Source organism: Stegostoma tigrinum, chromosome 38, assembly GCF_030684315.1.
Source record: "Stegostoma tigrinum isolate sSteTig4 chromosome 38, sSteTig4.hap1, whole genome shotgun sequence".
NCBI lineage: Eukaryota > Metazoa > Chordata > Chondrichthyes > Orectolobiformes > Stegostomatidae > Stegostoma > Stegostoma tigrinum.
In genome coordinates this window covers 26,321,129-26,347,589 of record NC_081391.1, presented here as the reverse complement: position 1 = coordinate 26,347,589, position 26,461 = coordinate 26,321,129, and the positions used below count along the sequence as shown (strand labels likewise).

The following is a 26,461-nucleotide window of genomic DNA, read 5'->3' as shown; positions in this document are numbered from 1 at the left end:
GCGATTCTCCCCGAACAGCAGACAGTCCCCGCTTTTTATGCTCTTATGTATGAATTGCTAATACAAAAAAAATTACTACATTCAGAACATAAAGAGAGCAGGATACAGCATTGATCGTTCGTGAAGTGATTAATAACGGCAGGATGCGTTTTCAAGTTGCCGAGGTGACAGAATGTGATTTCAAGCCGCCGGAGTGTCTGGCTTGAAAAAAGGTCACTTAGGTATAAACAGAAGTTTCGTACCTTTACAGAAGTTGTACCCTCTTACAGAAGTTTCATCTCCTTACAGAATTACAGATGTCTCACACCTTTACAAATGTTTCCCACCCAATCCTATTCAGGCAGAAGTTTAAGACAGTTTCCACATACCCCTGTGTAGGAAGATAAGGAGCATAAATATTAATGGGATGTTATCCCATTAACATCTCACAGCAATAGCAGAATTGTATTCGACTTCAATCTGTGGACTGGGATATGTTCCATTCTACCGCTACTGTCATGGCTGGGATCTGATTCTAGATCCTGGAAAACCAGGCAAACTTAAAATGAGATAAGAGTGTGGAGCTGGAAGACCACAGGCCGGGCAGCATCAGAGGAGCAGGAAAACTGATGTTTCGGGTCAGGATCCTTCTGTGTTTCTTCAGCTCCACATTGTGTTATCTCTGACTCCAGCATCGGCAGTTCTTACTACCTCAAACTTAAAATGAGATGTCAGTAACAACTACTTCATTCCAAACAGTGGGAGCAGCATGTGTAGTGGGCAGTGCTTCGTGATCTTGCAGCCAATGGAACACAACTAACTGCAGTCTTGTATAGGTGGTGAACGATTAAACAACTAATGAGGGGAGGAGGCTCTGAATGGTACAAGAGCTAAACACACCAGTGCAAAAAGCAAGGCTGCAATCAGTGAGTTATCTTCTCAGTAAGTTATCTTTTCAGATACCAGTTGTAAGCTAATTTGACGATGCACTAGAAAGATTAACAGAACCAGCCAAATAAATACTGTGGTTACTACAGCAGGTCAAACGCTGAAAATTCTGTAGTGAGTAATTTACATTTTGTAACTTTTTTTTGTGAGATGTGGGCGTTGCTGGCTGGCCAGCATTTCTTGCCCACCCATTAGTTGTTCTTGAGGTGATGGTGGTGAGCTGCCTTCTTGAACTGCTGCAATCCATCTGCTGCAGATTGACCCATAATGCCACCAGGGAAGGAATTCCAGTATTTTGATCCAGTGACAGTGAAGGAATGATGATATATTTCCAAGTCAGGATGTTGAATGACTTGGAGGGGAACTTGCAGATGGTGGTATTCCCATATATTCTGCTGCTGTTGTCCTTCTAGATGGAAGTGTGGTTTGGAGGGTGCTATCTGAGGATCTTTGCTGAATTTCAGCAGTGCACCTTGTAGATAGTACACTGCTGCCACTGAGCATCGGTGGTGGAGGGGATGAATGCTTGTGGATGTGGTGCCAGACAAGTGAGCTGCTTTCTCCTGGATGGTATCAAGCTTCTTGAGTTTTATTGCGGCTGCACTCATCCAGGCAAGTGAGAATATTCCATCACACTCCTGACTTGTGCCATGTAGATAGTGGACAGGCTTTGAGGAGTCAGGAGATGAGTTATTCACCGCAGTATTCCCAGCTTCTGGCCTGCTCTTGTAGCCACTCTGTTAATGTGGTGAGTCCAGTTACGTTTCTGGTCAATGATAACCCCCAGGATGTTGATAGTGGGGCTTCAGTGATGGTAACACCATTGAATGTCTAGGGTCAATGTCTAGATTGTCTCATATTGGTGATGGTCATAGCCTGGCATTTGTGTGGTGCGAATGTCACTTGCCACTTGTCAGCCCAAGCCTGGTACTGAGTTCTGACCTCAAGAAACGTCAACTCTGTTTTCTGCTTCACAGATGCTGCCAGACCTGCTGAGCTTTTCCAGCAACTTTGTTTTTGTTCATGGATACTGTCCACATCTTGTTGCAGTTGAACATGGACTGCTTAACATTCCCACTTCTGACCGTATGACATTGGAAAGGTTATTGATGAAGCAGCTGAAGATGCTTGGGCCAAGGACACTACTGTGAGGAACTCCTGCAGAAATGTTCTGGAGCTGAGGCTTCTAACAACCACGACCATCTTCCTAAGTATCAAGTATGACAACAACCAGTGGAGTTTGTTGCTTGATACCCAATGATTCCAGTTTTGCTAGTGCTCCTTGATGCAGCCTTGATGTCAAGGTCTGTCACTCTCATGTCACCTCTGGAATTCATCTCTCTTGTCCTGTTTGAATCGAGGCTGTAATGGGGTGAGGAGCTGAGTGGCCCTGGTGGAACCCAAACTGGGTGTCATTGAACAGGTTATTGCTGAGCAGGTGCTGCCTGATAGCACTGTTGATGACACCTTCCATTGCTTTACTGATGATTAAGTGTAGACTGATGGAGTGGTAATTGGCTGTGTTGGATTTGTTCTTTTTGTGTACTGGACATAAACCTGGGCAATTTTCCACATTGCCAGGTAGATAAGAGCCTTGTGAGTGTACTGGAACAGCTTGAGCCCAACTTTTCAAATTCTGTCTACCAACTACAAGGCAAAAGTCACGAATGCTATGGAATATCCCAAGTGCCTGGATGAATGCAGCTCCAGTAACTTACTTCAGCCATTTGCCTACCAACATTATAGGTCAAAAAGCTGAGGATCCAGTTTCAGTATGAGACCTAAGTCACGGAGTTTTGAGATCAGTCTGGAGGCGATAATGATGTTCACGATGGAGCAGTAGTCGATGAGCGGAAGTCAAACAAAGGTGTCCTTGTTGTCTGGATGTTCCAGGAATGATTGCAGGGCTAGGGAAATGGCATCTGTAGCCCTGCACTCATTCCTGGAACATCAGGACAACAAGGACATCTATGTCAGACTCCTGCTCATCGACCATAGCTCAGTCTTCAACATCATTATCCCCTCTGGACTGATCTCAAAACTCTGAGACCTCAGTCTCACCTCTACCCTCTGCAACTGGATCCTCAGCTTTCTGATCCACAGGCCGCAATCAGTGAGGATAGACAACTCCACCTCCTCAATGATAACACTCAACACTGAGTCCCCCAAGGATGTGTTCTCAGTCCCCTACTGTACTCCCTGTACACTTGTGACTGTGTTGCCAAATTCCAAATGAATGTCATCCACAAGTATGCTGATGATACCACTGTGATAGGACAGATGTCAAACAATAAGTCATAATACAGAAAGGAAATACAGGATTTGGTGGCAGTGCAGTGAGAACAACCTCTCTCTCTCAATGTCAGCAAAACTGAAGAACTGATCATTGACTTCAGAAAGAAAGGAGGAGAGCACACCCCCATCTGCTTTAACAGAAATGAGATTGAGAGAGTGGAAAGCGTCACGTTCCTAGGCGTGACGATAACTGACGACATGTCCTGGACTTCCCTTGCAGATGTAACAGTCAAGAAGGCACAACAATGCCTTTTTTTCTCAGGTGGCTTAGAAAATTTGGTACGTCTATAAGATCCCTCACCAACTTTTATAGATGCGTTACTGAAAGCTGTCTGGGTGCATAACAGCCTTGTACAGCAACCGCCCTGCCAAGGATCGTAAGAAACTACAGAAGGTTGTGTGCACAGCCCAGACCATTATGGAAGTAAACTTTCCAACCATGGACTCTATTTACATGGCCCATTGCTCCAGAAATCATTGAAGTGCCAACATCATTGAAGATCCATCACACCCTGCCAAGCTTTCTACAGCCTCTTCCGTCAGCCAGAAGGCACTGAAGCTTGAACACATGCACCAGCAAGTTCAAGTACAGCTTCTTCCCTGCTGTTATTAGACTCATGAATGGACTCTCTAACTTCAAATGAGGCTGATCTTGCCTAGTCCACAGCCTGTGTGATGTAACTTGCACGCGTCTATCTAGTTTGTTTCCACCGTATGATCTGTAAGTCCTTACTTAATATGATCTGCCTGTACTGGTTGTAAACGAAGCTTTTCACTGTACTTAAGTACACATGACAAAAAATCAATCAAATCAAACACCTGGGAACCTTGACACCATTCAGAACAAAACTGGCTTTACTGGCACCCCATCTACATTTAGTCCCTTCACCAATCCGTATGTGCACCATCTATATGATGCTCTTCAGCATCTTGACATCTTTGACTGCACCTTCCAAATCAATGACCACTATGGTCTGGAAGGACAAGGCAAGAGATAGATGGGAACACGACCACCTACAGGTTCCCTTCCTGACACTCTCCATCCTGGAAAATATGCTCTTTTTCCTTCAATGCCTCTGGGTGGAAATCCTCGCTAACAACACCATTAGCTTGCGGTGAACCAGCACCACCTTCTCAAAACGAATTAACGGGTTGGGCAGTAAAGATTGAGCACTCAGCGATGCTCACGTTTCACGAATGAACAAGACTCCTCAGAGCCTGGGGTGTAACTCCCTGACCCCCGCCCCAGCCAGGGAGGCCCCGCCGGGCCGAGCCGCTTCGGAGTTCCCGCCTGATTCCGATCTTTCCCGAACATTCCCGAGCGCGTCCCCGCCTGTGTCGGAGTCGGGCACGCGGCGCGCGGGGAAGTGTGTGTCGCGCGCGGCCGATCCGGGTGTTTTTTTTTAAAGATTGTTTTCCGCTCTCGGTTCAAAGCTTGCCCGGTTTTGGCGGTGGTGGCTCTGGGCCTCGGTGCTGCCTCTCTCTGGGATCCGAGTACACAGTACCCCCTGCTCCGAGCTCCCTGCCAGCCCGCCCGGCCGACCCTCGACCGCCTCTCTTCCCCCCCTCCCGCCCCCCACTCACACGGCCCGCACCATGGCGGCAGAGGCGGGGGCTGCCAGTGGCTTCGGTCCCGGACCCGGTCCCGGCCCGGGCCCCGGCGCCGAGCGGATGCTCCGAGGGCTGAAGCGGGACGAGCCGGAGAGGCGGCGGCGGCTGAGGCCAAGAGACAGCGGCTGGAACCGAGCCTGAACTCGGGGGAGAATGGGATGAGCAGCGAGGCCGTGGCTCAGGTAAGGACCGGGATCGTGGGGAATGAGGGGCACATTAGCTCGGACAGCCACATACCCCCCCCCAACTCGCCCCATCCCGCCCCCCCCCCCCAACTCGCCCATCCCCGCCCCCCCCCCCCAACTCGCCCCATCCCGCCCCCCCCCCCCAACTCGCCCCATCCCGCCCCCCCCCCCCCAACTCGCCCATCCCGCCCCCCCCCCCAACTCGCCCCATCCCCCAACTCGCCCCATCCCGCCCCCCCCAACTCGCCCCATCCCGCCCCCCCCAACTCGCCCCATCCCGCCCCCCCCCAACTCGCCCCATCCCGCCCCCCCCCCAACTCGCCCCATCCCGCCCCATCCCGACTCGCCCCATCCCGACTCGCCCATCCCGTCCCGCCCCATCCCGTCCCGCCCCATCCCGTCCCCCCCCATCCCGTCCCCCCCATCCCGTCCCCCCCCATCCCGTCCCCCCCCATCCCGTCCCCCCCCCAACTCGCCTCATCCCCTCTCCGCCCCCCCCCAACTCGCCCCATCCCGTCCCCCCCCAACTCGCCCCATCCCCCCAACTCGCCCCATCCCGCCCGCCCCCCCCCAACTCGCCCCATCCGACTCGCCCCATCCCGTCCCCCCCCAACTCGCCTCATCCCCTCTCCGCCCCCCCCCCAACTCGCCCCATCCCGTCCCCCCCCCAACTCGCCCCATCCCCCAACTCGCCCCATCCCGCCCCCCCCCCAACTCGCCCATCCCGCCCCCCCCCCAACTCCGCCCCATCCCGCCCCCCCCCCAACTCGCCCCCCCCAACTCGCCCCCCCCCAACTCGCCCCCCCCCAACTCGCCCCCCCCCCAACTCGCCCCCCCCCCAACTCGCCCCCCCCCCCACTCGCCCCCCCCCCAACTCGCCCCCCCCCAACTCGCCCCCCCCCCCCAACTCGCCCCCCCCAACTCGCCCCATCCCGCCCCCCCCCCCAACTCGCCCCATCCCCCCAACTCGCCCCATCCCGCCCCGCCCCCCCCCAACTCGCCCCATCCCGACTCGCCCCATCCCGTCCCCCCCCAACTCGCCTCATCCCCTCTCCGCCCCCCCCCCAACTCGCCCATCCCGTCCCCCCCCAACTCGCCCCATCCCCCCAACTCGCCCCATCCCGCCCCCCCCCCAACTCGCCCCATCCCGCCCCCCCCCAACTCGCCCCCCCCCAACTCGCCCCCCCCCAACTCGCCCCCCCCCAACTCGCCCCCCCCCAACTCGCCCCCCCCCCAACTCGCCCCCCCCAACTCGCCCCCCCCCCCCCAACTCGCCCCCCCCCCCAACTCGCCCCCCCCCCAACTCGCCCCCCCCCCCCAACTCGCCCCCCCCCAACTCGCCCCATCCCGCCCCCCCCCAACTCGCCCATCCCGACTCGCCCCATCCCGTCCCCCCCCCAACTCGCCCCATCCCCTCTCGCCCCCCCCAACTCGCCCCATCCCGTCCCCCCCCCAACTCGCCCCATCCGTCCCCCCCAACTCGCCCCATCCCGTCCCCCCCCACTCGCCCCATCCCATCCCCCCAACACGCCCCATCCCCTCCCCCCCCAACTCGCCCCATCCCCACCCCCTCCCCCCCACTCGCCCCATCCCCCCCAACTCGCCCCATCCCCTCCCCCCCAACTCGCCCCATCTCCTCCCCCCCCAACTCGCCCCATCTCCTCCCCCCCAACTCGCCCCATCCCCTCCCCCCCCAACTCGCCCCATCCCCTCCCCCCCAACTCGCCCCATCCCCACCCCTCCCCCCAACTCGCCCCATCCCCCCCAACTCGCCCATCCCCACCCCCCAACTCGCCCCATCCCCACCCCCTCCCCCCCCAACTCGCCCCCTCCCCCCCCAACTCGCCCATCCCCCCCAACTCGCCCATCCCCCCCAACTCGCCCCATCCCCACCCCCAGCGCCCCCGCCCTCCCCGCCCTCCCCGCCCTCCCCGCCCCACCCCTCCCCCGCCCCCCCCGCCCCCCACCCTCCCCCACCCTCCCCGCCCCCACCCTCCCCGTCCCCATCCCCCCTCCCCCGCCCCCCCCGCCCCCGCCCCCACCCCCCCCGCCCCCGCCCCCACCCTCCCCACCCCCCCCACCCCCCCCACCCCCCCGCCCCCACCCTCCCCACACCCCCGCCTCACCCCGCCCCCACCCCACCCCCGCCCCGCCCCCACACCCTCCCCTCCCGCACCCTCCCCTCCCCTCCCCGCACCCTCCCCTCCCCTCCCCCACCCTCCCCTCCCCCCCCCACCCTCCCCCCCCCACCCTCCCCCCTCCCCTCCCCCACCCTCCCCCCTCCCCTCCCCCACCCTCCCCCTCCCCTCCCCACCCTCCCCCCTCCCCTCCCCCCACCCTCCCCCTCCCCTCCCCCCACCCCCCCCACCCCCCCACCCACCCCCTCCCACCCCCCCACCCTCCCCACCCCCCCCCACCCTCCCCCACCCCCCCCCACCCTCCCCACCCTCCCCCACCCCACCCCCCCCACCCCCCCACCCCCACCCCACCCCACCCCCCCCACCCCCCACCTCCCCACCCCCCCCACCCCACCCCCCCACCCCCCCCCCCCCACCCCCCCACCCCCCCACCCCCCCAACCCCCACCCCCACCCCCCCAACCCCCACCCCCACCCCCCAACCCCCAACCCCACCCCCCCACCCCCACCCCCACCCCCCCACCCCCACCCCCACCCCCCCACCCCCACCCCCCCAACTCGCCCATCCCTACCCCACCCTATGTCCACCCCTACCTGTGCCAAATCCCCCTGCTGCTGCCACTGCCTCCTCCATTCACTGTGCTGCCCTCGTATCTGGTGTCCCCCTGGACCCATATCCACTTCTCCCTCTTACCCATTTTAGTCTCCTTTCCACCATCATACGTTTGTCAACCTTCTCTTGGCAGTCCATGTCCCCACCACTTCCTTGCTCTCACTGCGTGCCCTCCAACGCCAGGTAGAGCATTTTCTAAAATTCCATATCGTTTTGTGAGTTTCCAGTTTTTCTTAACTTTTCTGGAAGTTTATTCATTGTGTTTCTGTGTTAAATTGACCTCAAAAAAAAAGCCCTAAGGCAGCCACGAGAATGTGACTTAAGCTCAGTATGAACCAGCTGGGACCATTTCAAATATTTTGGAGCACTCTCCTATAGCAGTTCAATCTTCTTACCATGCTACACTCGACTAGCTGCAACTATTTCAAAATGTATTTTTAAATAGGCAGAATAAAATGGTCCAAGTGATGCTGTATGTGGACAAAGATACCTCAGTGAAACAGACTAACACCTCCATTCTAGGGAGCGAGCATTTCTTTAGATTGCAGTGGGAGGGAGACTTTGGCTGTGACCTTTGAAACTCTACTCATTGGTTTGTTAAATCCAAGGGAGTTCATTTTTAATAATAAAACCGTAGATTTGGTGAAAATGGATCTAACAAAGCCACGTTGCATTTATGTAGGAGTTTTTTTAATGTGGAAAACATCCATGATCCCAAGAACGATGAGGTATAAATTGAAACCCAACCAAAGATTTAGATGTTGGGATGATTCACAAACTGGTCATGAAGAAGCAGGGAGGGAGTGATTGTTGTATACAGTGAACAGTAGACCTTATGATCTGCATGGCTTTAGGAATTTTTGCCAATGGTTTTAGTCAGTTAATGTGGGATGTGTAAAAAAACAAAATTAGAGGAACAAGAGTTTTTGGAGTGATGGATGCAGTTACGGAGTGGGAGGAGGGGAAAACTCGGAAGGTTTGAACATGAGGCTAAGAATTTTAAATTGAAAGTTTTGAGGTCCTGGGAGCCAATCAATAAGCACTGAGGTGATGGATCAATGAGATTGTGTGTGTTAAAGATAGAGGCAACAGAGTTTGGATGAACTTAAGTTTATGGAGGATGGGGTATAGGAGGTCATCTCAAGGTAGCACCGATTTGGGGGGAAAAAAAAGAGCATTTAAGTATCGAAGGGGGCAGGTGGGTGATAATATGGGGAGAGAAAAGTCGAGAAGAGATATTTGCAAATTATCGATTTGTATAATGTAAATTGAAAATCATGTTCTGTTTTGCTGAGCAATTCCAATTAAATCATAATACAGGTAGCAATAAAGCAGTTTAATCTGAATCCAGAACACTTTTTGGTGATTATATTTAAGGATATCGGGTAAACTATTTTGGACTGCATTGAGGAGAAATTTCTTCACCCTGAGAGTGTTGAGGCTGTGAAATTTGCTGTCGCAGAAAGCTATTGAGGCTAAAATACAAAATGTTTTCAAGAAGACTGTAAGGCCATAAGACATAGAAACAGAGTTAGGTAATTATACCAATCAAGTCTGCTCTGCCATATTTCTCAACTCCATTCTCCTGCCTTCTCCCTATAATCCTTGGCCCCCTTACTATCTGCCTCTGTCTTAAATACGCTCAATGATTTGACCTCTGCAGCAATGAGTTCCACAGATTAACCACCCTCAGGCTGAAGAAATTCCTCCTCATCTCAGTTCTAAAGGGTAGTTCCCTCACTGAGGCTCTGCCCTCAGGCCCTAGTCTCTCTTACTAGTGGAAACATCTTCTTCATGGCTACTGTATCCAGGCCCCTCAGTATTCTGTAAGTTTGAATGAGACTTCATTCGAATTGACTCATAACCCCTCTAATGCTATCCTTGGATATGGGACCCGGAATTGCTCACACCTGGTCTGACCAGAGTCTTACACAGCCTCAGTAGTGCAGCTCTGCTTTAGCATTCGTTTCAAAAGGACGAGAATACAAATGTTGCAAGAAAAAGTTAGATCTAGTTCTGGATTGAAAGGGATCATAGGGCCTGCGAAAAAGCTGGGATAGGGTTCTGAGCTGAATAATTAGCTAATTTTGGGGGTTAGATATCTCAGATGGCTAACTTGTAACGTAGACTAATGGCAAAAGCATGTGTTTAGTGCCTACATTGGCTGAGGTGACTATGAAGCACTCTCCTTCTCAACCTCTTCCTTTGTCTGAGGTGACCTTCAGGTTAAAACCACTACCAGTCACCTCCCCTAATGAAGGTGTGGCCCTGTAGTCTGGGAAGACCACTTATTTTTGAATTGCAGAGCAGGCTCAATAGGCCTTATATTTTTCCTCCTACTCCTATTTTCTTTGTGTTGAAAATATGAACACCTCTTTATTCACCCATGGGATGTGGCTCGTCAGCCTTTATTACCTATCCCAACACCCCCTTGAAAAGGTGGCAGTGAGCTGTTTGCCTGAACTGCCATTTTCCGTTTGATGTAGTTCGATGCAAAATGCCTCAAGGGAGGAAGTTCCAGGATTTTGACCAGCAAATCTGAAGGTACAGCAATAAGTTTCCAAGTTAGGATGGTGAGTGGCATGGAACATGTAGGTGGTGGTGTTCCGATATGAATTAGGAACAGGAATAGGAGTAGGCGTTTGGCTCCTTGATTTTGTTCTGTCATGGCTGATCTGCTGGTGACCTTAGTTCTGTGTTCCCAGATACCCCGATAACCACTGACTGTCAACACTGTGCCTGCAGAGTATTCATTGACCCTGCTTCCACTGGAGCACTACCCCAGAGATTGAATGCTTACCATACTCTGAGGAAAAATAATTATTTTCATCCTTTGTCCTTCATGGGAGACCCTATTTTTTTGAAAACCCCTCTTCTAGCTGTTCTCGCAAGGAAAAGTATCCTTTGAGCAGCCACCCTGTCATGTCCTCTCAGATTCTTATCTCCATAGGTTCACCTTTTTATTATTCTAAACTCTGATGTGACTTTCAAACATTGATCATCTGTTTTAAACTTCAAAAACTCTTGATGTGTTCACTATTGCAATGACTTGTTTAAAGATGCTTTTAAAGATTGTTAGGTTTCTTTAGTTAGTTAAACTAGTTTATTTAAAGTAACAATAAATAAATAGCCAACACCAAGGTTGCGCAAGGTAAGGAGAGTGATGAGCTATAGGTAGCGGTCTGGGGAATGTCGGCTTTTGTTTTAAAAGCATGTTGATTGTATTAGGAAAGGATATTAGGAGCTCAAGTGTTGATTTGTGGGAAAGATTCAGTTTGAGTGATAATCATTGCAATAAACTCTACTTGTAGTGATTTATTTAATGGTAATACTAATGTTTCTATATGTCAGGGTAGAAGATATAGTGTCCAATTTATTTGACATTGTAACCAATATATTTTTCACTGCATTTAAACATTCTAAGAAATCTGTTCATGGGGTTTAACTGTGAAATGTGTGAGATAAGTTCATTCTTTTTGACTGCGCCAAGAAGTTCTTGTATCTTCCACCTCTCTAATGAAAGGTCTAGAGGTTAAAAGTAAGAGCACATTTTTCGATCTGTGATGTTGGAGAGAATCCTGCTACTCGTGTAAGACTTCCAAATCATGAGCTGTGTAGGTAACTGAGTGTATTTTATGACAGTCTCCCTCAGATGGAAGGAAAAATTTAGTATTCACTAGAACAGATCAGTGATTTTAATATTATTTGGTGTACAACTTATAAATTGTGACTATAATTGTATACAATTATTGAGAATTGGTATGAATGTCGATTGTAATAGGAAGTGTGTAAGGTAGGTAACTGAATAATGAGAATTGACGTAGAAACTAAAACAAATTGCATGATATTCCTATAGCTATTGACATAATACATGGCAAATGTATTAATGGTAAGCTCTGAGAAAAACCTTTAATTTACCTGTCCCTGCCTTGAGTGTCTCAGTCTGCTGTAAGGCAGATTAGGTATGGTGTGCACTTTCGTTTGAGCAGGCTAATATGGAGACATTCATGTGAAAGACCTCGGAACATCAGAGGATAAAGGCTAGTTAATCTCTTTTGAATCAGATTGGTTGAGGGAAGAATATTTCACAAGATTTTGGTGAACCCTCTTGGTTTTATATCACTATGTGATCTTCAATGCCAAGCCATTGATTTAACAAAATATGGCCTTGTTTTGAATGTTGAGTAAACTATAACATCTCTGGTACAGGCTTCTTGTTGATTGATAGATATTTATTAGGTAAATATAATAAATGAGGGAACCAAAGCAGATAAATTAAGCTATGTTATAGTGGTATGAGGGGCTGAATGGCTTACTCCTATTCCCATTTGTTCTTTCTACACTGTTGATATAGGTGGCATGATAACTCTCGGAGTAAGATTTGTGTTGACCCTCTGACCTGAAGGTGCAACCATCTGTGAGAATATAGGAGGCATGGTTAGTAAAGTTTGTGGATGACACCAAAATTGGTGGTATAGTGGACAGTGAGGATAGTTATCTAAGAGTACAATAGGATCTTGATCAGTTAGGCCAGTGGGCTAGGAATGGCTGATAGAGTTTAATTTAGATAAATGTGAGATGTTGCATTTTGTTAAGACAAACCAGTGTAGAACTTGCACAGTAAATGGTAAGGCTCTAGGGAGTGTTGTCATACAGAGACCTAGGGGTGCAGGTAAATAGTTCCTTCAAAGTGGCATCACAACTAGACAGGGTGGTGAAGGTGGTGTTTGGCATGCTTGCCTTCATTGATCAGATCGTTGAGTACAGGAGTTGTGATATCATGTTACATCTGTATATGACTTTGGTAAGGCCACATTTGGAGTGTTGTGAACAATTCTGGCTGCCTTGCTATAGGAAAGATGTTGTTATACTAGAAAGGGTACAAAAACAGTTTACAAGGATGTTACTGAAACTGGAGGGTTTGAGTTGAAAGGAGAGACTGGAAAAGGCTGGGACTTTTCTCCCTGAAGCATTGGAGTCTGGGAGGTGACCTTGGTGGTTTATAAAATCACAAGGGGTATAGAGTACTGAATAGCCAAGGTCTTTTCCCTAGGGTAGAGTGCATAGGTTTAAGATAAGGGGGAAAAGATTTAAAAGGGCCCTGAGGGGCAACTTTTTCATGCAGAGGGTAGTCAGTATATGGAATGTGCTAGAGGAAATGAAAGATGCGATTATAATTACAGCATTAAAAAACACATTTACACAGGTACATGTATAGGAAAGAATTAGAGCGATTATGGGCCAAATGTGGACAAATAGGACTAGTTCAGTTTAGGAAACCTGGTCGGCATGGATGAGTTGTGCCAAAGGGCCTGTTTCCGTGCTGTATACTTCTATGACTCTATCTGAGTCAAACTGACCATGTCAACAAAGGCATTTCATAGAAATATAGAATGTAAGTAGGTGTAAGTCACTCCACCCTTCAAGCCTGTTGAGCACCCAACTTGGTACTCTGTTCGTTTGCATATCCTTTGATCTCTAGTCCTAAGAACTATATCTACATCTTTCTTGAAGATCTTCAATGTTTTAGCCTCGAGTTCTTGTGGCAGAGAATTCCACAATGTCACCACTCTGGATGAAGAAATTTCTCCTGTCTGTCCTAGGTGGCCTGCCCATTATCATTATACTGTGACTCAGTCATCAAAAACAGCCTTCCTGCTTCATCTTGTATAAAGTTTTTGGTTTAGCACTTTAAACGTACTTAACCGTAAGTGCTTCAGTCCAGTTCAAATTATTGCAGGCAAATCAAGTTTGTAAAGGTAGGTTAATGCACAACATTGCTTACATTTGTATAGTACCTTTACATACCTGTGAATACTTTAATCAGACAAAAATTGTCACCAAGTCAAATGAAGTGTTAAGAGGACTGGCTTGATCTGCCTACAGCATTTTGGACTGGACTAAAGCACTAGTGGTTAGGTGCATTTAACGTGATAAGCTAAGAACTTTATACAGGAAGAGGAAGGATGTTTTGATGTCTGGGTCCAGGTGTAATGATAATGGACAGGCTGCCTAGTACAGAGATGTGGAGAAATTTCTTCATCCAGAGTGGTGAGATTGTGGAATTCTCTGCTACAAGAACTCTTGAGGCCAAGACATTGAAGACCTTCAAGAAAGATGTAGGTATAGTTCTTAGGACTAAAGGGATCGAAGGAAATGCAAAGGAACAGGATGGCGAGTTGGCTGATCATCAGCCTTATAAAGGAAGGGCAAGGTGGGAGGTGTAGGGAGGGAATCCCAGAGTTTAGATTGCTGAGGGAAAGGCTGTAGATGTCATATACATGGACTTCAGTAAGGCGTTTGATGAGGTTCCCCATGGCAGGCTGATGGAGAAAGTGAAGCCGCATGGGGCCCAGGGTGTGCTAGCTAGATGGAGTAAAAAAAACTAGCTAGGCAACAGGAGGCAGAGAGTAGTAGTGGAAGGGGATTTCTCAAATTGGAGACCTGTGACCAGTGGTGTTCCACAGGGATCTGTGCTGGGACCACTGTTGTTGGTGATATACATAGATGATTTGGAAGAAGGTATAGGTGGACTGATCAGCAAGTTTGCAGTTGACACTAAGATTGGTGGAGTAGCAGATAGTGAAGGGGACTGTCGGAGATTACAACAGAATATAGATAGGTTGGACGGTTGGACAGATAAATGGCAGATGGAGTTCAATCCGGGCAAATGCAAGGTGATGCATTTTGGAAGATCTAATTCAAGAGTGAACTATACAGTAAATGGAAAAGTCCTGGGGAAAATTGATGTACAGAGAGATCTGGGTGTTCAGGTCCATTTTCCCTGAAGGTAGCAATGCAGGTCAATAGAGTGGTCAAGAAGACATACGGCATGCTTTCCTTCATCGGACGGCATATTGAGTACAAGAGTTGGCAGGTCATGTTACAGTTGTATAAGACTTTGTTTTGGCCATATTTGGAGTACTGTGTACAGTTGTGGTCGCCACATTACCAAAAGGATGTGGATGCTTTGGAGAGGGTGCAGAGGAGGTTCACCAGGATGTTGCCTGATATGGAGGGCGCTAGCTATGAAGAAAGTTTGTGTAGCTTAGGATTATTTTCATTAGAAAGATGGAGATTGAGGGGGCACCTGATTGAGGTCTGTAAAATCATGAGGGGTATAGACAAGGTGGATAGCAAGAAGCTTTTTCCCAGAGTGGGGGACTCAATTACTGAGAGTCATGAGTTCAAAGTGAGAGGCGGAAAGTTTATGGGAGCTATGTGTGGAAAGTTCTTTACGCAGAGGATGGTGGGTGCCTGGAACATGTTGCCAGCGGAGGCGGTAGACACACACCTGATAGTGTCTTTCAAGATGTATCTGCACAGGTACAAGGATGGGCAGGGAGCAAAGAGATAGAATCTCTTAGAAAATAGGTGACAGGTTTAGAATCAGGATCTGGATTGGCACAGGCTTGGAGGGCCGAAGGGCTTGTTCCTGTGCTGTAATTTTCTTTGTTCTTTAGAGTCTAGATGGTTGATGGCTGAAGGCACAACTGACTGAAATCCTAATGCTGTTGCTTCCTTAATTTTCACGTGTTGGCTGCAGATAGCTAGGAGGCGTTTTTGATATTTCGTAATCTTCAGTATGTTATTGATGCACAAGTTCAGGGAAAGTTTTCAATTAAATAAGCCATTCCAATCCCCAGTAAGCCCCAATTATCTTCAAATTAAAACTGCTGGATAGCATCACAGAGAAGGAACGTCAAATTGTTCTACAAGTGAAAGGAAGAAGCTGGAGGACAAAAGACAGAATTCTCTTCTATGATCACTTCAGAAATCACTTGAGAACTAAACAAACAACTAGATAAAGAGACTTCCAAGCTGTTGGAGAAATGGTCGCTGTGGACTAGTTGGACTGAATGGCCTATTTCCACGCTGTATGACTGCGTAATAGACACTAAAATGTTACAGTACCTTGTTCACCGTACACCAAAGGCAGTTGGCAAGCATTCCACGAAAAGATGTATGTTGAAGCTCTCCGAGCACTTCTCAGAATATTTTTATTAATGCTGGGCTGTTATAAATTCTAGGCTATGGTGTAGCCCGTCAGAAAAGTGGCATATTTATTTATATCTTCTGTTGAATCAAGGATATTCAGTCCCTCTAACACTGACCACACCTCCAACCAACATGTTGAAAGCCCTTAGGAATCTGAGAATGCACAGTCTGATACAACTTCACACTTGAGGCACCAGTTTTTGTGAAAAACAGCACTGGAGATCAGCTGATAAAAGTACCATGTGGCATATATTAGACTGTAATATGTTAGTATTTCACACACTGAAAACTGCAGTTGTGGATTCAAGATTTATGCTGAAACAAAGGCATGTATATCAGGAAGTAGTTACATAATGTCAGAAAGCGGGTTACTGATCTGATTTGCACAATCCCAGCTAAAGCAGCTTTGCCCATCTTAAACTTGATAAGCAGCCATGAAACAAGCTTTATCTGCCATGATCTTGAGTGGATTAAACCAGGGAGTGTAGTGATGGTAAATCTCAGCCAATTTATGAGGTACATTCAAAGATAGACATCTCCATAACAGACTAGGAAACTGCCAAGTTACTGAGCAGATTTCTGTAATATAGTCACAGGAAATAATTAATGTTATTCCAGTTTTTGTTTTCTCAGCAAAATAATTAACCTTTCCTTGTAACAGACTATACCCATTAATTGAGGATCTGCAAAATTATGTAAGTAACGTGCTGGCCTCATGACCTCACAAATATGAATCCTGGAACTACTCAATGTTTTCATTGCTGCCACCACATAGTACTTTATTGAATTTTCAAGAACTTTGTGGGGGAGTGGGGCGTACATATCTCTTAGATAGACCATCAACAATTTATTTCCTGAACATTGTCATGGTTTTTATCCTGACTCCCTGCCTTTTCAAAGAACATCTGCCAACATTTTCCCAAAATTTACTTTTCATCAAATTAATTCTTGCTAGCCTGACTGCAACAGCCATGATAGCTCTCTGTTCCCAGCTGCGTGCTTTCCAGGGTTATCCCTGGATTATGTTTAGTACTGATGATCTATTAATTGAGCTTTCTGCCCAATTGCCAATCTACTGAGACCAGATGGCTTAACTTCAAACCTGTGGTCTGTGTGGCTTGTCAAAAGCACAGGGAACATCATAAAATAATGTGTGATGCCAAGCCATAAAAGATAAATTGTGAGATGATCAAAGCCACTAAAAGAGATGGACTTTAGGACATAGGACATAGAACATTACAGCACAGTACAGGCCCTTCGGCCCTCGAAGTTGTGCCAACCTGTCATACCGATCTGAAGCCCATCTAACCTACACTATTCCGTGTACGTCCATATGCTTATCCAATGATGACTTAATTGTACCTAAAGTTGGCGAATCTACTACCGTTGCAGGCAAAGCGTTCCATTCCGTTACTACTCTCTGAGTAAAGAAACTACCTCTGACATCTGTTCTATATCTTTCACCCTTCAATTTAAAGCTATGCCCCCTCATGCTCGCCGTCACCATGCTAGGAAAAAGGCTCTCCCTATCCACCCTATCTAACCCTCTGATTATTTTATATGTTTCAATTAAGTCACCTCTCAACCTTCTTCTCTCTAATGAAAACAGCCTCAAGTCCCTCAGCCTTTCCTCGTAAGACCTTCCCTCCATACCAGGCAACATCCTAGTAAATCTCCTCTGCACACTTTCCAAAGCTTCCACATCCTTCTTATAATGCGGTGACCAGAACTGAACGCAATACTCCAAGTGCGGCCACACCAGAGTTTTGTACAGCTTCACCATAACCTCTTGGTTCCGGAACACGATCCCTCTATTAATAAAAGCGAAAACACCGTATGCCTTCTTAACAGCCCTGTCAACCTGGGTGGCAACTGTCAAGGATCTGTGTACATGGACACCGAGATCTCTCTGCTCATCTACACGACTAAGAATCTTACCATTAGCCCTGTACTTTGCCTTCCGGTTACTCCTACCAAAGTGCATCACCTCACACTTGTCTGCTTTAAACTCCATTTGCCACCTCTCAGCCCAGCTCTGCAGCTTATCTATGTCTCTTTGCAACCTACAGCATCCTTTGTCACTGTCCACAACTCCACCGACCTTAGTGTCGTCTGCAAATTTACTAACCCATCCTTCTACGCCCTCATCCAGATCATTTATAAAAATGACAAACAGCAGTGGACCCAACACCGATCCTTGCGGTACACCACTAGTAACTGCTCTCCAGGATGAACATTTCCCATCAACTACCACCCTCTGTCTTCTTTCAGCAAGCCAATTTCCAATCCAAACTGCTATATCTCCCACAATTCCATTCCTCCACATTTTGTACAATAGCCTATTGTGGGGAACCTTATCGAACGCCTTGCTGAAATCCATATACACCACATCAACCGGTTTACTCTCATCTACCTGTTTGGTCACCTTCTTCTCAAAGAACTCAATAAGATTTGTGAGGCATGACCTTCCCTTCACAAAACCGTGCTGACTATCCCTAATCAATTTATTATTTTCTAGATGATTATAAATCCTATCCCTCTTAACCTTTTCCAACACTTTACCAACAACTGAGGTAAGGCTCACTGGTCTATAATTACCAGGGTTGTCTCTACTCCCCTTCTTGAACAGCGGAACCACATTTGCTATCCTCCAGTCATCTGGCACTATTCCTGTAGACAATGACGAGTTAAAGATCAATGCCAAAGGCTCGGCAATCTCCTCCCTGGCTTCCCAGAGGATCCGAGGATAGATCCCATCCGGCCCAGGGGACTTAGCTATCTTTACCCTCTGAAGGATTTCTAATACCTCTTCCTTGTGAACCTCAATCCCACCTAGTCTAGTAGCCTGTATCTCAGTATTCTCCTTGAAAACATTGCCGTTTTCTAGAGTAAATACTGTTGAAAAATATTCATTTAGCGCTTCCCCTATCTCATCTGACTCCACACACAACTTACCACTACTGTCCTTGATTGGGCCTAATCTTACTTTCGTCATTCTTTTATTCCTTAAGTACCTATAGAAAGCCGTAGGGTTTACCCTGATCCTATCCGCCATCAACTTCTCATGTCTCCTCCTGGCTCTTCTGAGCTCTCTCCTTTAGGTCTTTCCTGGCTACTTCGTAGCCCTCAAGTGCCCTAACTGAGCCTTCACATCTCATCCTAACATCAGCCTTCTTCTTCCTCTTGACCAGAGATTCCACCTCCTTCGTAAACCACGGCTCCTACACTCTACAGCTTCCTCCCTGCCTGACAGGTACATACTTATCTAGGAGACATAGGAGCTTTTCCTTGAATAAGCTCCACATTTCTAATGTGTCCAACCCCTGCAGTTTCTTTCCCCATCCTATGCTCCCTAAATCTTGCCTAATCTCATCGTAATTGCCTTTCCCCCAGCTATAACTCTTGCCCAGTGGTATACACCTATTCCTTTCCATCATGAAAGTAAACATAACAGAATTGTGATCGCTATCACCAAAGTGCCCACCTACTTCCAAATCTAACACCTGGCTAGGCTCATTACCCAGTACCAAATCTAATGTGGCTTCGCCCCTTTTTGGCCTCTCTACATACTGTGTCAGGAAGCCCTCCTGCACACACTGGACAAAAACTGACCCATCTAGCGTACTCAAACTATAGTGTTCCCAGTCAATATTTGGAAAGTTGAAGTCCCCCATGACAACTACCCTGTCTCTCACTCCTATCAAGAATCATCTTTGCTATCCTTTCCTCTACATCTCTGGAACTATTCGGAGGCCTGTAGAAAACTCAAAACATCTTAAAGAAGGAAATTCGCGTAGAGAGGTGGAGAAGTATACAGACTGGAGTAACGGCTTCCAATGGTAGACCAGTTATGATTGAGAATGCACAAGAGGCCAGCATTAAAACGGTGCAGATATCTTTGAAGAGTTGTGGGACTGGGCGAAATTAAAAGGTAGAGAAGGTTGAGGTCCTTGAGGGATTTGAAAATGAGAAAAAGAATTTTAAAATCAGTATTGCTTGACATGGAACAAATGTCGGTCATCAAGCACACGGGGTTTAGGGGACTGGGCCTTAATACAGATGATGACGTGGACAGCTGAGTTTGGATGACCTCAAGTTTGTGAGTGTAGGATGTGGCAATTGGGAAAGCTTTGGAATAGCTCAGTGTGGATGTATTGAAGTTTGAACACCAGAACATAAGTAAAAGTTGCAGGAATTGGCTATTCAGCCTCTCCAGATTTCTCTGCTGTTCAGTAAAATCATGGCTAGTCTGATTGTTTCAGGAGCAGATCTGTTGAGACAGGTGAAGTCAGGTGTTTATGTGGAGATAGAATTCACTGGTCTTATTGATGGCTCAAATATGAGGCTGGAAGCTCATGTCTGACACAGCTGTGGCATGAGAATGTGAACAGGCTGATTAAGTGTTGCCAGGGAGAGGAATGGAGTTTTGAGCGGAGACCAAAGTCAATGACTTCAGTCTTCCCAATACTTATTTGAAGGAACTTTCTGCTCATCTGATATTGGATGTTGGTAAGTAGTCTGCAGCCATGGTGGAGTTTAGAGAAGTGCTGTTATGGGAGTAGACCCTTTAGCTCCACAAGCCTGCTCTTCCACTACAGTCTGTGGTTTATCATCTCTCTCAATGTTCCACTCTATCCTTGGATCCTTTGTCATTAATAACTAGAAATCTATCACAATTTGTCTTGAACTTAATAGCTGACCTCCCACAGAATTTTTGTGTGTTCTTGTATTGCTGGATATCTTCCAACATACATGTAAATACAAATGCAAGGTCTTTGCATTAACTTATTGCAAGGGAAGCATGTTTTTTGTTATGTTCTGGTTTTTAGCCTTCAGTACCTCCAGACTCAGCTGAGAAATAGAGGACCAAAAAGAGATCTTTGGGGTTGATCCCAAAAGTAATGCTACAGGAGCAGGAAGAGTAGCTATTGTCACCAGAATTATTGGGAGAGTCTGAGGGTGAATAGTTGTCATGATCATAGCTCCATGCATTACTAACAATGTTATGGTTAAATAATTTATTCCTCTTTCTGCTTATTTTGGGTAATGGGACTGTGTTCTGATTGGTTATTGTGTGTTGCGCTGGTCTCAAACTGGGTGCCTCATCATTTTTTGCTTTTTGTGTTGAGTATACAGGTACACTGTCTCAAGTTGGGTTATCTGAGAAGCAGAGATTTTTGAGAACTGTTTGCATACATTTTAGTTGTTATAAAGTGTGTAGAACAATTTTCTAGGATGCTTTGGTTAGGTGCTGCATTGATAATGATGTACCAAGCTTGTTGGTGGCTTCACATGCTCATCTTTTCATGTTCTGAGTGGTCTTAGCTATAATTGAGCCCATCTGACCTGGGCTTGCCTGATTTCACACGCCTGTTAATGATTGAATGAACTATATTCTTAATGTTTGTCTCTGGAATACTAAAGATCCAACATCCAGGACAGACCTGGTCACAAGTTGCCAGTTTTGAGATACTACCTGTACGTCAAATCCTGGCTTTGGAACTAATTAAATAGGAAACTAAGAAGAACTAGCATTTTTCAAATGGCATCTCAGAATTCAGGTAATTTTATTTGTTCCATTCCCTTGCTGGGTTGGGTGGGGGTCTTGGTGAGATTTGAGTATTGGTGAGGCTGGGTTTGAGTGTGTTATGTCCAATTATAAAAACCTGTGGAATTATTAGTGAATCAGAGCTGTTGTCTAACATGGAGATAATGTTCTTCACAATTGAGTACAGCTCATTTATGAAGTCCTTAATCATTTAGGTTTGAAACAATTGATATTTGGCATTTTCAGTTTGTCTCTTCAAGTGGACCAGAGTTTGTGGAAGTGGAGGGTTTCATTTTTTTCCAAAGTTGCTGAACAGCCATTATTATATTCAGTTGCTGTTTACTCTTTGGAAACTGAAGATACTAAAGGACAATTTAAAAATCATGTATATTCGGTTTCCTACAATGAGTAGCGCAGAAATTCTTATCTGGATGGAGCTCTTGTTGCTAACTTTCAATTGGGAGAATCTTAAGTATAAGTCTGGTGATTAATATCTGAAACTACACAGCTCTGATGTTTGAAATGAGCCACAAGTGGCACGTCTGATACATTTAGCCTCCTAGAATTATGTTACGACATACATGGTATCAACACCAGCTTTGTGATCTAAGACCAGTGCATTTGGAAGCAGACCACTTTTCAGAGTGGATCTTTCTTGAGAATGAAGCACTGAGAGCTTTCTAACATTGATGTGTGCTTTCTCTGATTGAATGTACATGTGTGGTATATTTTTGAAAGCTTCAGGTTTCCTTCCTGCTCATGTTGGAAGAAGCTAATAGTAGCAATTCATGAAACAAATAATTTTATGGTTTTCATACAGTTTTACTTGTCATGCTTCTCTGGCCCAGAATGATTCACTAACTTGCATTCTTTTTCCATAGTTTCACTAAATTTCTTGGAAGTAGTCTTTTCTCGCTTAGTTTCTCCTTTGTTTTAGTCTTTGGGGGAGTCAACTTTGCAGCTAAGCCTAATGTTGCCTTCACGGGATGTTCAAGTTCACGTCTGTTTTTGGCTGGCGCCGTGACTGAGATTAGCACTACTGCCTCGGTGCCAGGGATCTGGGTTCAATCCCACCCTTGAGTGACTGTCTGTGTGGAGGTTGCCCATTATCCAGGTGTCTGCATGGGATTCCTCCGGTTTCCTCCCAGAGTCCAAATATGTGCTGGTTAGGTGGATTGCCCATAGTGTCCAGGGATGTACAGGATAGGTGGACTAGCCATGGGAATTGCAGGGCTAGGGTAAAGGGATGGATCTGGGGCGGATGCTCTTTGGACGGTTGATGTGGACTCAGTGGGCCGAATGGCTTGCCCCCATGCTAGGGATTCTGTGATTCAATTAGTAAGGGTTATGGGTGGTGAAACTGTGGCTGATTTAAGAATAAAAACCCTTAATGAAGCTGAAGGTTTTGTAGACGAAAATTCCGGGAGCTTTCTGTAGTTTTTTTAGCAAGTACATCAAGAGCACCAAATTATGGCAAAGTACCACATAATAGATGTGTTGACAAAATTGAAGCTCATGGAAATTAAGGGGCAGGGGCTGCGTTGATATAAAACTGACAAAAGAATGGAAGACAAAGTGAGGGGAGAGACCATGTTTCTGAAAATGGTTATCCCAGGATGAAGTTAACCCATTGCACTTCAGATGTGCTGATGCCTGTGATGTCCTCAAATTTGGGATGTTTGGCTGCAAAATTTTGTGCTGATAAACGTTTATCTTTCAGATTGTAACAGAGTATGTGCGGAGTTAATGTTGAGATCACTTTATTTATAAAGGTATACTACCTCAAATCCAGTGATTTGAAAACCAGCTGTGTCTGCAAATCTGATATTTTCTAAACAGGCCATGTGATAATTTTGAATGAGTGAACGAAGTTACTGGCCTGTTAGGGGGGCTGTGTCAGTGTCATGAGTAGTTAACTGCTTTGCAGTGCTATTACAGAGAGAACTACCCTTCAAAGTGTATTCAAAAGGAATTGTTCTCTTCAATGTGCCCCCTGTTTATTGTATTGAGCCTCTGATTTTTATTTTGCATGCAGTGGTGAAGTATCACTCCCACACCATACTTTAAACCCAGCTGAGCGTAGAACATAGAACATGGAACAGTACAGCACAGTACAGGCCCTTCGGCCCACAATGTTGTGCCGAACCTTTAACCTAAACCTGAGGTCGATCTAACCTCCACCCCTACCTTATACTATCATCCATTTGCCTATCTAATAGCTACTTAAATGTCCCTAATGAGGCCAACTCCACTACCCTCTCTGGCAATGCATTCCATGCCTCTACTACTCTGAGTAAAGAACTTACCTCTGACATCTCCCCTGTATCTACCTCCACTCACTTTAAAACTATGCCCCCTCGTAATAGCTACCTAGGAAAAAGTCTCTGGCTGTCCACTCTATCTGTACCTCTGATCATTTTGTATACCTCTATCAAGTCACCACTCATCCTTCGTCATTCGAAAGAGAAAAGCCCTTACACTCTCAACCTTTCCTCGTGAGACCTCCCTTCCATTCCAGGCAACATCCTGGTAAATCTCCTCTGTACCTATTCCAATGCTTCCACATCTTTCCTGTAATGGGGTGACCAGAACTGGACACAATACTCCAGATGTGGTTGAACCAGGCTTTTGTTTGGCTGGAGCATAACTTTGCGGCTCTTGAACTCAATCCCTCTATTAATGAAAGCGAACACACCATACGACTCTTTAACAACTCTATCCACCTGGGTGGCAGCTTTCGGGGAACTGTGAATATGAATCCCAAGATCCCTCTACTCCTCCACACTGTCGAGAATCTTTCCGTTAACCCTGTATTCTGCTTTCAAGTTTGTCCTTCCAAAATGAATCACCCCTCACGTTCCAGGGTTAAACTCTATTTGCCACTTCTCAGCCCAGCTCTACATCCTATCAATGCCCCATTGAAACCTGGAACAACCCTCTGCACTATCCACAACTGAACCCACCTTCATATCGTCCACGAACTTACTAATCCACCTTTCCACTTGTACATCCAGATCATTTACAAAAATTACAAATAGAAGAGGACCCAGAACAGATCCTAATGAGTACACACCACTCGTAACTGAGCACCAGGTTGAATGTTTTCCATCCACTACCACCCTTTGTCTTCTAAGGGTCAACCAATTCTGAATCCAATCTGCCACATTTCCCCCTATTCCATGCCTCCTTACTTTCTGCATGAGCCTACCATGGGGAACCTTATCAAACGCCTTACTTAAATCCCTGTATGCCACATCCACTGCTGTACTTTCATCCATGTGTTTGGACACCTCTTCAAAGAATTCATAAGGTTTTTGAGGCATGATCGACCCCTCACAAATCCATTCTGACTATCACAAATCAAACTGTGCCTATCCAAGTGATCATAAATCCTATCTCTGAGCTGTTTCCAATAATTTTCCCACCACTGAAGTAAGATTAGCTTGTGTCTCTACCTTCCTTACGTTTTCAGTGAAGATAGCTGATTGTTTTACCAGATTTGATTGTGAGAGTTGATGAAAATGATTTGGATTTGAATTAAGTCACAGATGTGATGAAGACTGTCGCTCTTGGGCCAACCAAAAGACTTTGGAATCCAATGAGCTAGACTATTAAGCTACGTATTGTTCTTGGGATCAGGACATATGCCTATTTTTCCTACAGGTTTGAGTTTAAATGCTACTAAGGCCACCCAGTGGAAGTCTACAGGCTTAATTTAACAAGCCCCATGAAGTTGCCACCTTGCATCTATTCCCAAGTCAGTCAGATTGCATAGCAATATTAAATAGTAATAGATAACATTGTATGAATAAACATAAAATGGTTTTCATTTTTACTATTTCACTTTGATCTTCTCTAATTATAGATAGGTTGTGCTCGTGAAGAAAGAGTTAATAAATCTAATATTAGAAAATTGTGAATTAATACCAGCAGCAACATGGCCATTAGCTACGAAATGTTTTGCATTCATATTATTCGGTTTTTGTGCATCTGCTTTTCACTGAATCACAAAGTTCCAAAATCTGGTGCACATTCAGTCCTGAAGTCCTTGAGTTGCCTTATCTGTTAATTATTTTTGAGTACAAGGCATCATTTCAAAGTATCCCACCTAGACTGCATTCACGAAGTGAACAGGGAGACAGGTAGAGGCTGGTGAAATGGGGAGCCACGTGGTGGGTGAAGTTTAATAATGAGAAGTGTGAAGTGATTTATTTTGGAAAGAATGAGGAGAGGCAATATAAACTGAGTGTGCAATTTAAAGTGGGAGCCGGAACACAGACCTGGGGATGCATGTGCACAGATTCATTTATGTTGGTAGGGCACATCCCTGCTAAATGTTTTAAAAAGAACATAGAATCATGGCTTTCTGAATAGGATAGAAGTAAGCAGTCATTTGATACCCTGAGTGGGACAGAAAGGGACAGTGTACAAAAACAGAAAAATAGGGTCAAAGGGGGGGAAAATATAAAAAGACAAAATTAATGACTCTTTAATTGAATGCAGGTAATATTTGGAATAAGATAGATAACTTGTTTTTGTGTTATTAATTTAATAAGAAGATTGTTTAGCAGTTATAGAGAAGTGATTACAAGGAGATCAAAACTAGCAACTAAATATTCACAGGTGTGTGACTTTCTGAAAGGACTGACAGGAAGGAAAGGGTAGTGGGCTAGCTTAGTATGGGATGGAACGAGTACAAAACAAGAAATGATCTTTGAATTTAAGATGAAGAATCTATATGGGTTGAGATAAGAAATAACAAGGTGAAGGAGGAGTAGTGTATAGTCACCTAACAGTAGGTATACCATTGGACAGAGAGGAAATCAGGAGATAATGAGCTCATTTTTTTTTTAAAAAGGCAGTACATCAATCATGGGTGACTTTAATCTTCATGTAGGTTGAGAAAGTCAAATTGGCAGAGATGCCACAGGGAAGAATTCATAGTATATTTTGGACACTTTCCCAGAATAATATGTTGTAGATCCAACCAGGGATCAGGCTAATTTAGGTCTAGTTATGTGAAATTTGTGTGTAATAAATGATCTCGGAGTAAGAGATCCCAGAAAAAGTGACTGTAACATAGTAGTATTTAGCATTGAGATTGAGAGTGAGAAGCTTGGATCCGAAATGACTGTTAAATTTAATTG

General features: G+C 46.4%; 1 protein-coding gene across 1 annotated transcript in view; it reads left to right on the top strand.

Moving 5' to 3' along the window:
- Positions 1 to 4,559: 4,559 nt before the first annotated feature.
- The window catches only part of LOC125447092 (RNA binding protein fox-1 homolog 1-like), a 347,070-nt gene continuing 325,168 nt past the window's right edge, over positions 4,560 to 26,461 (top strand). Inside the window, 2 exon segments of the mRNA XM_048521195.2 lie at positions 4,560 to 4,921; positions 4,924 to 5,015. Coding sequence (XP_048377152.2) covers positions 4,819 to 4,921; positions 4,924 to 5,015 — 195 coding nt within the window. The 5' untranslated portion in view covers positions 4,560 to 4,818.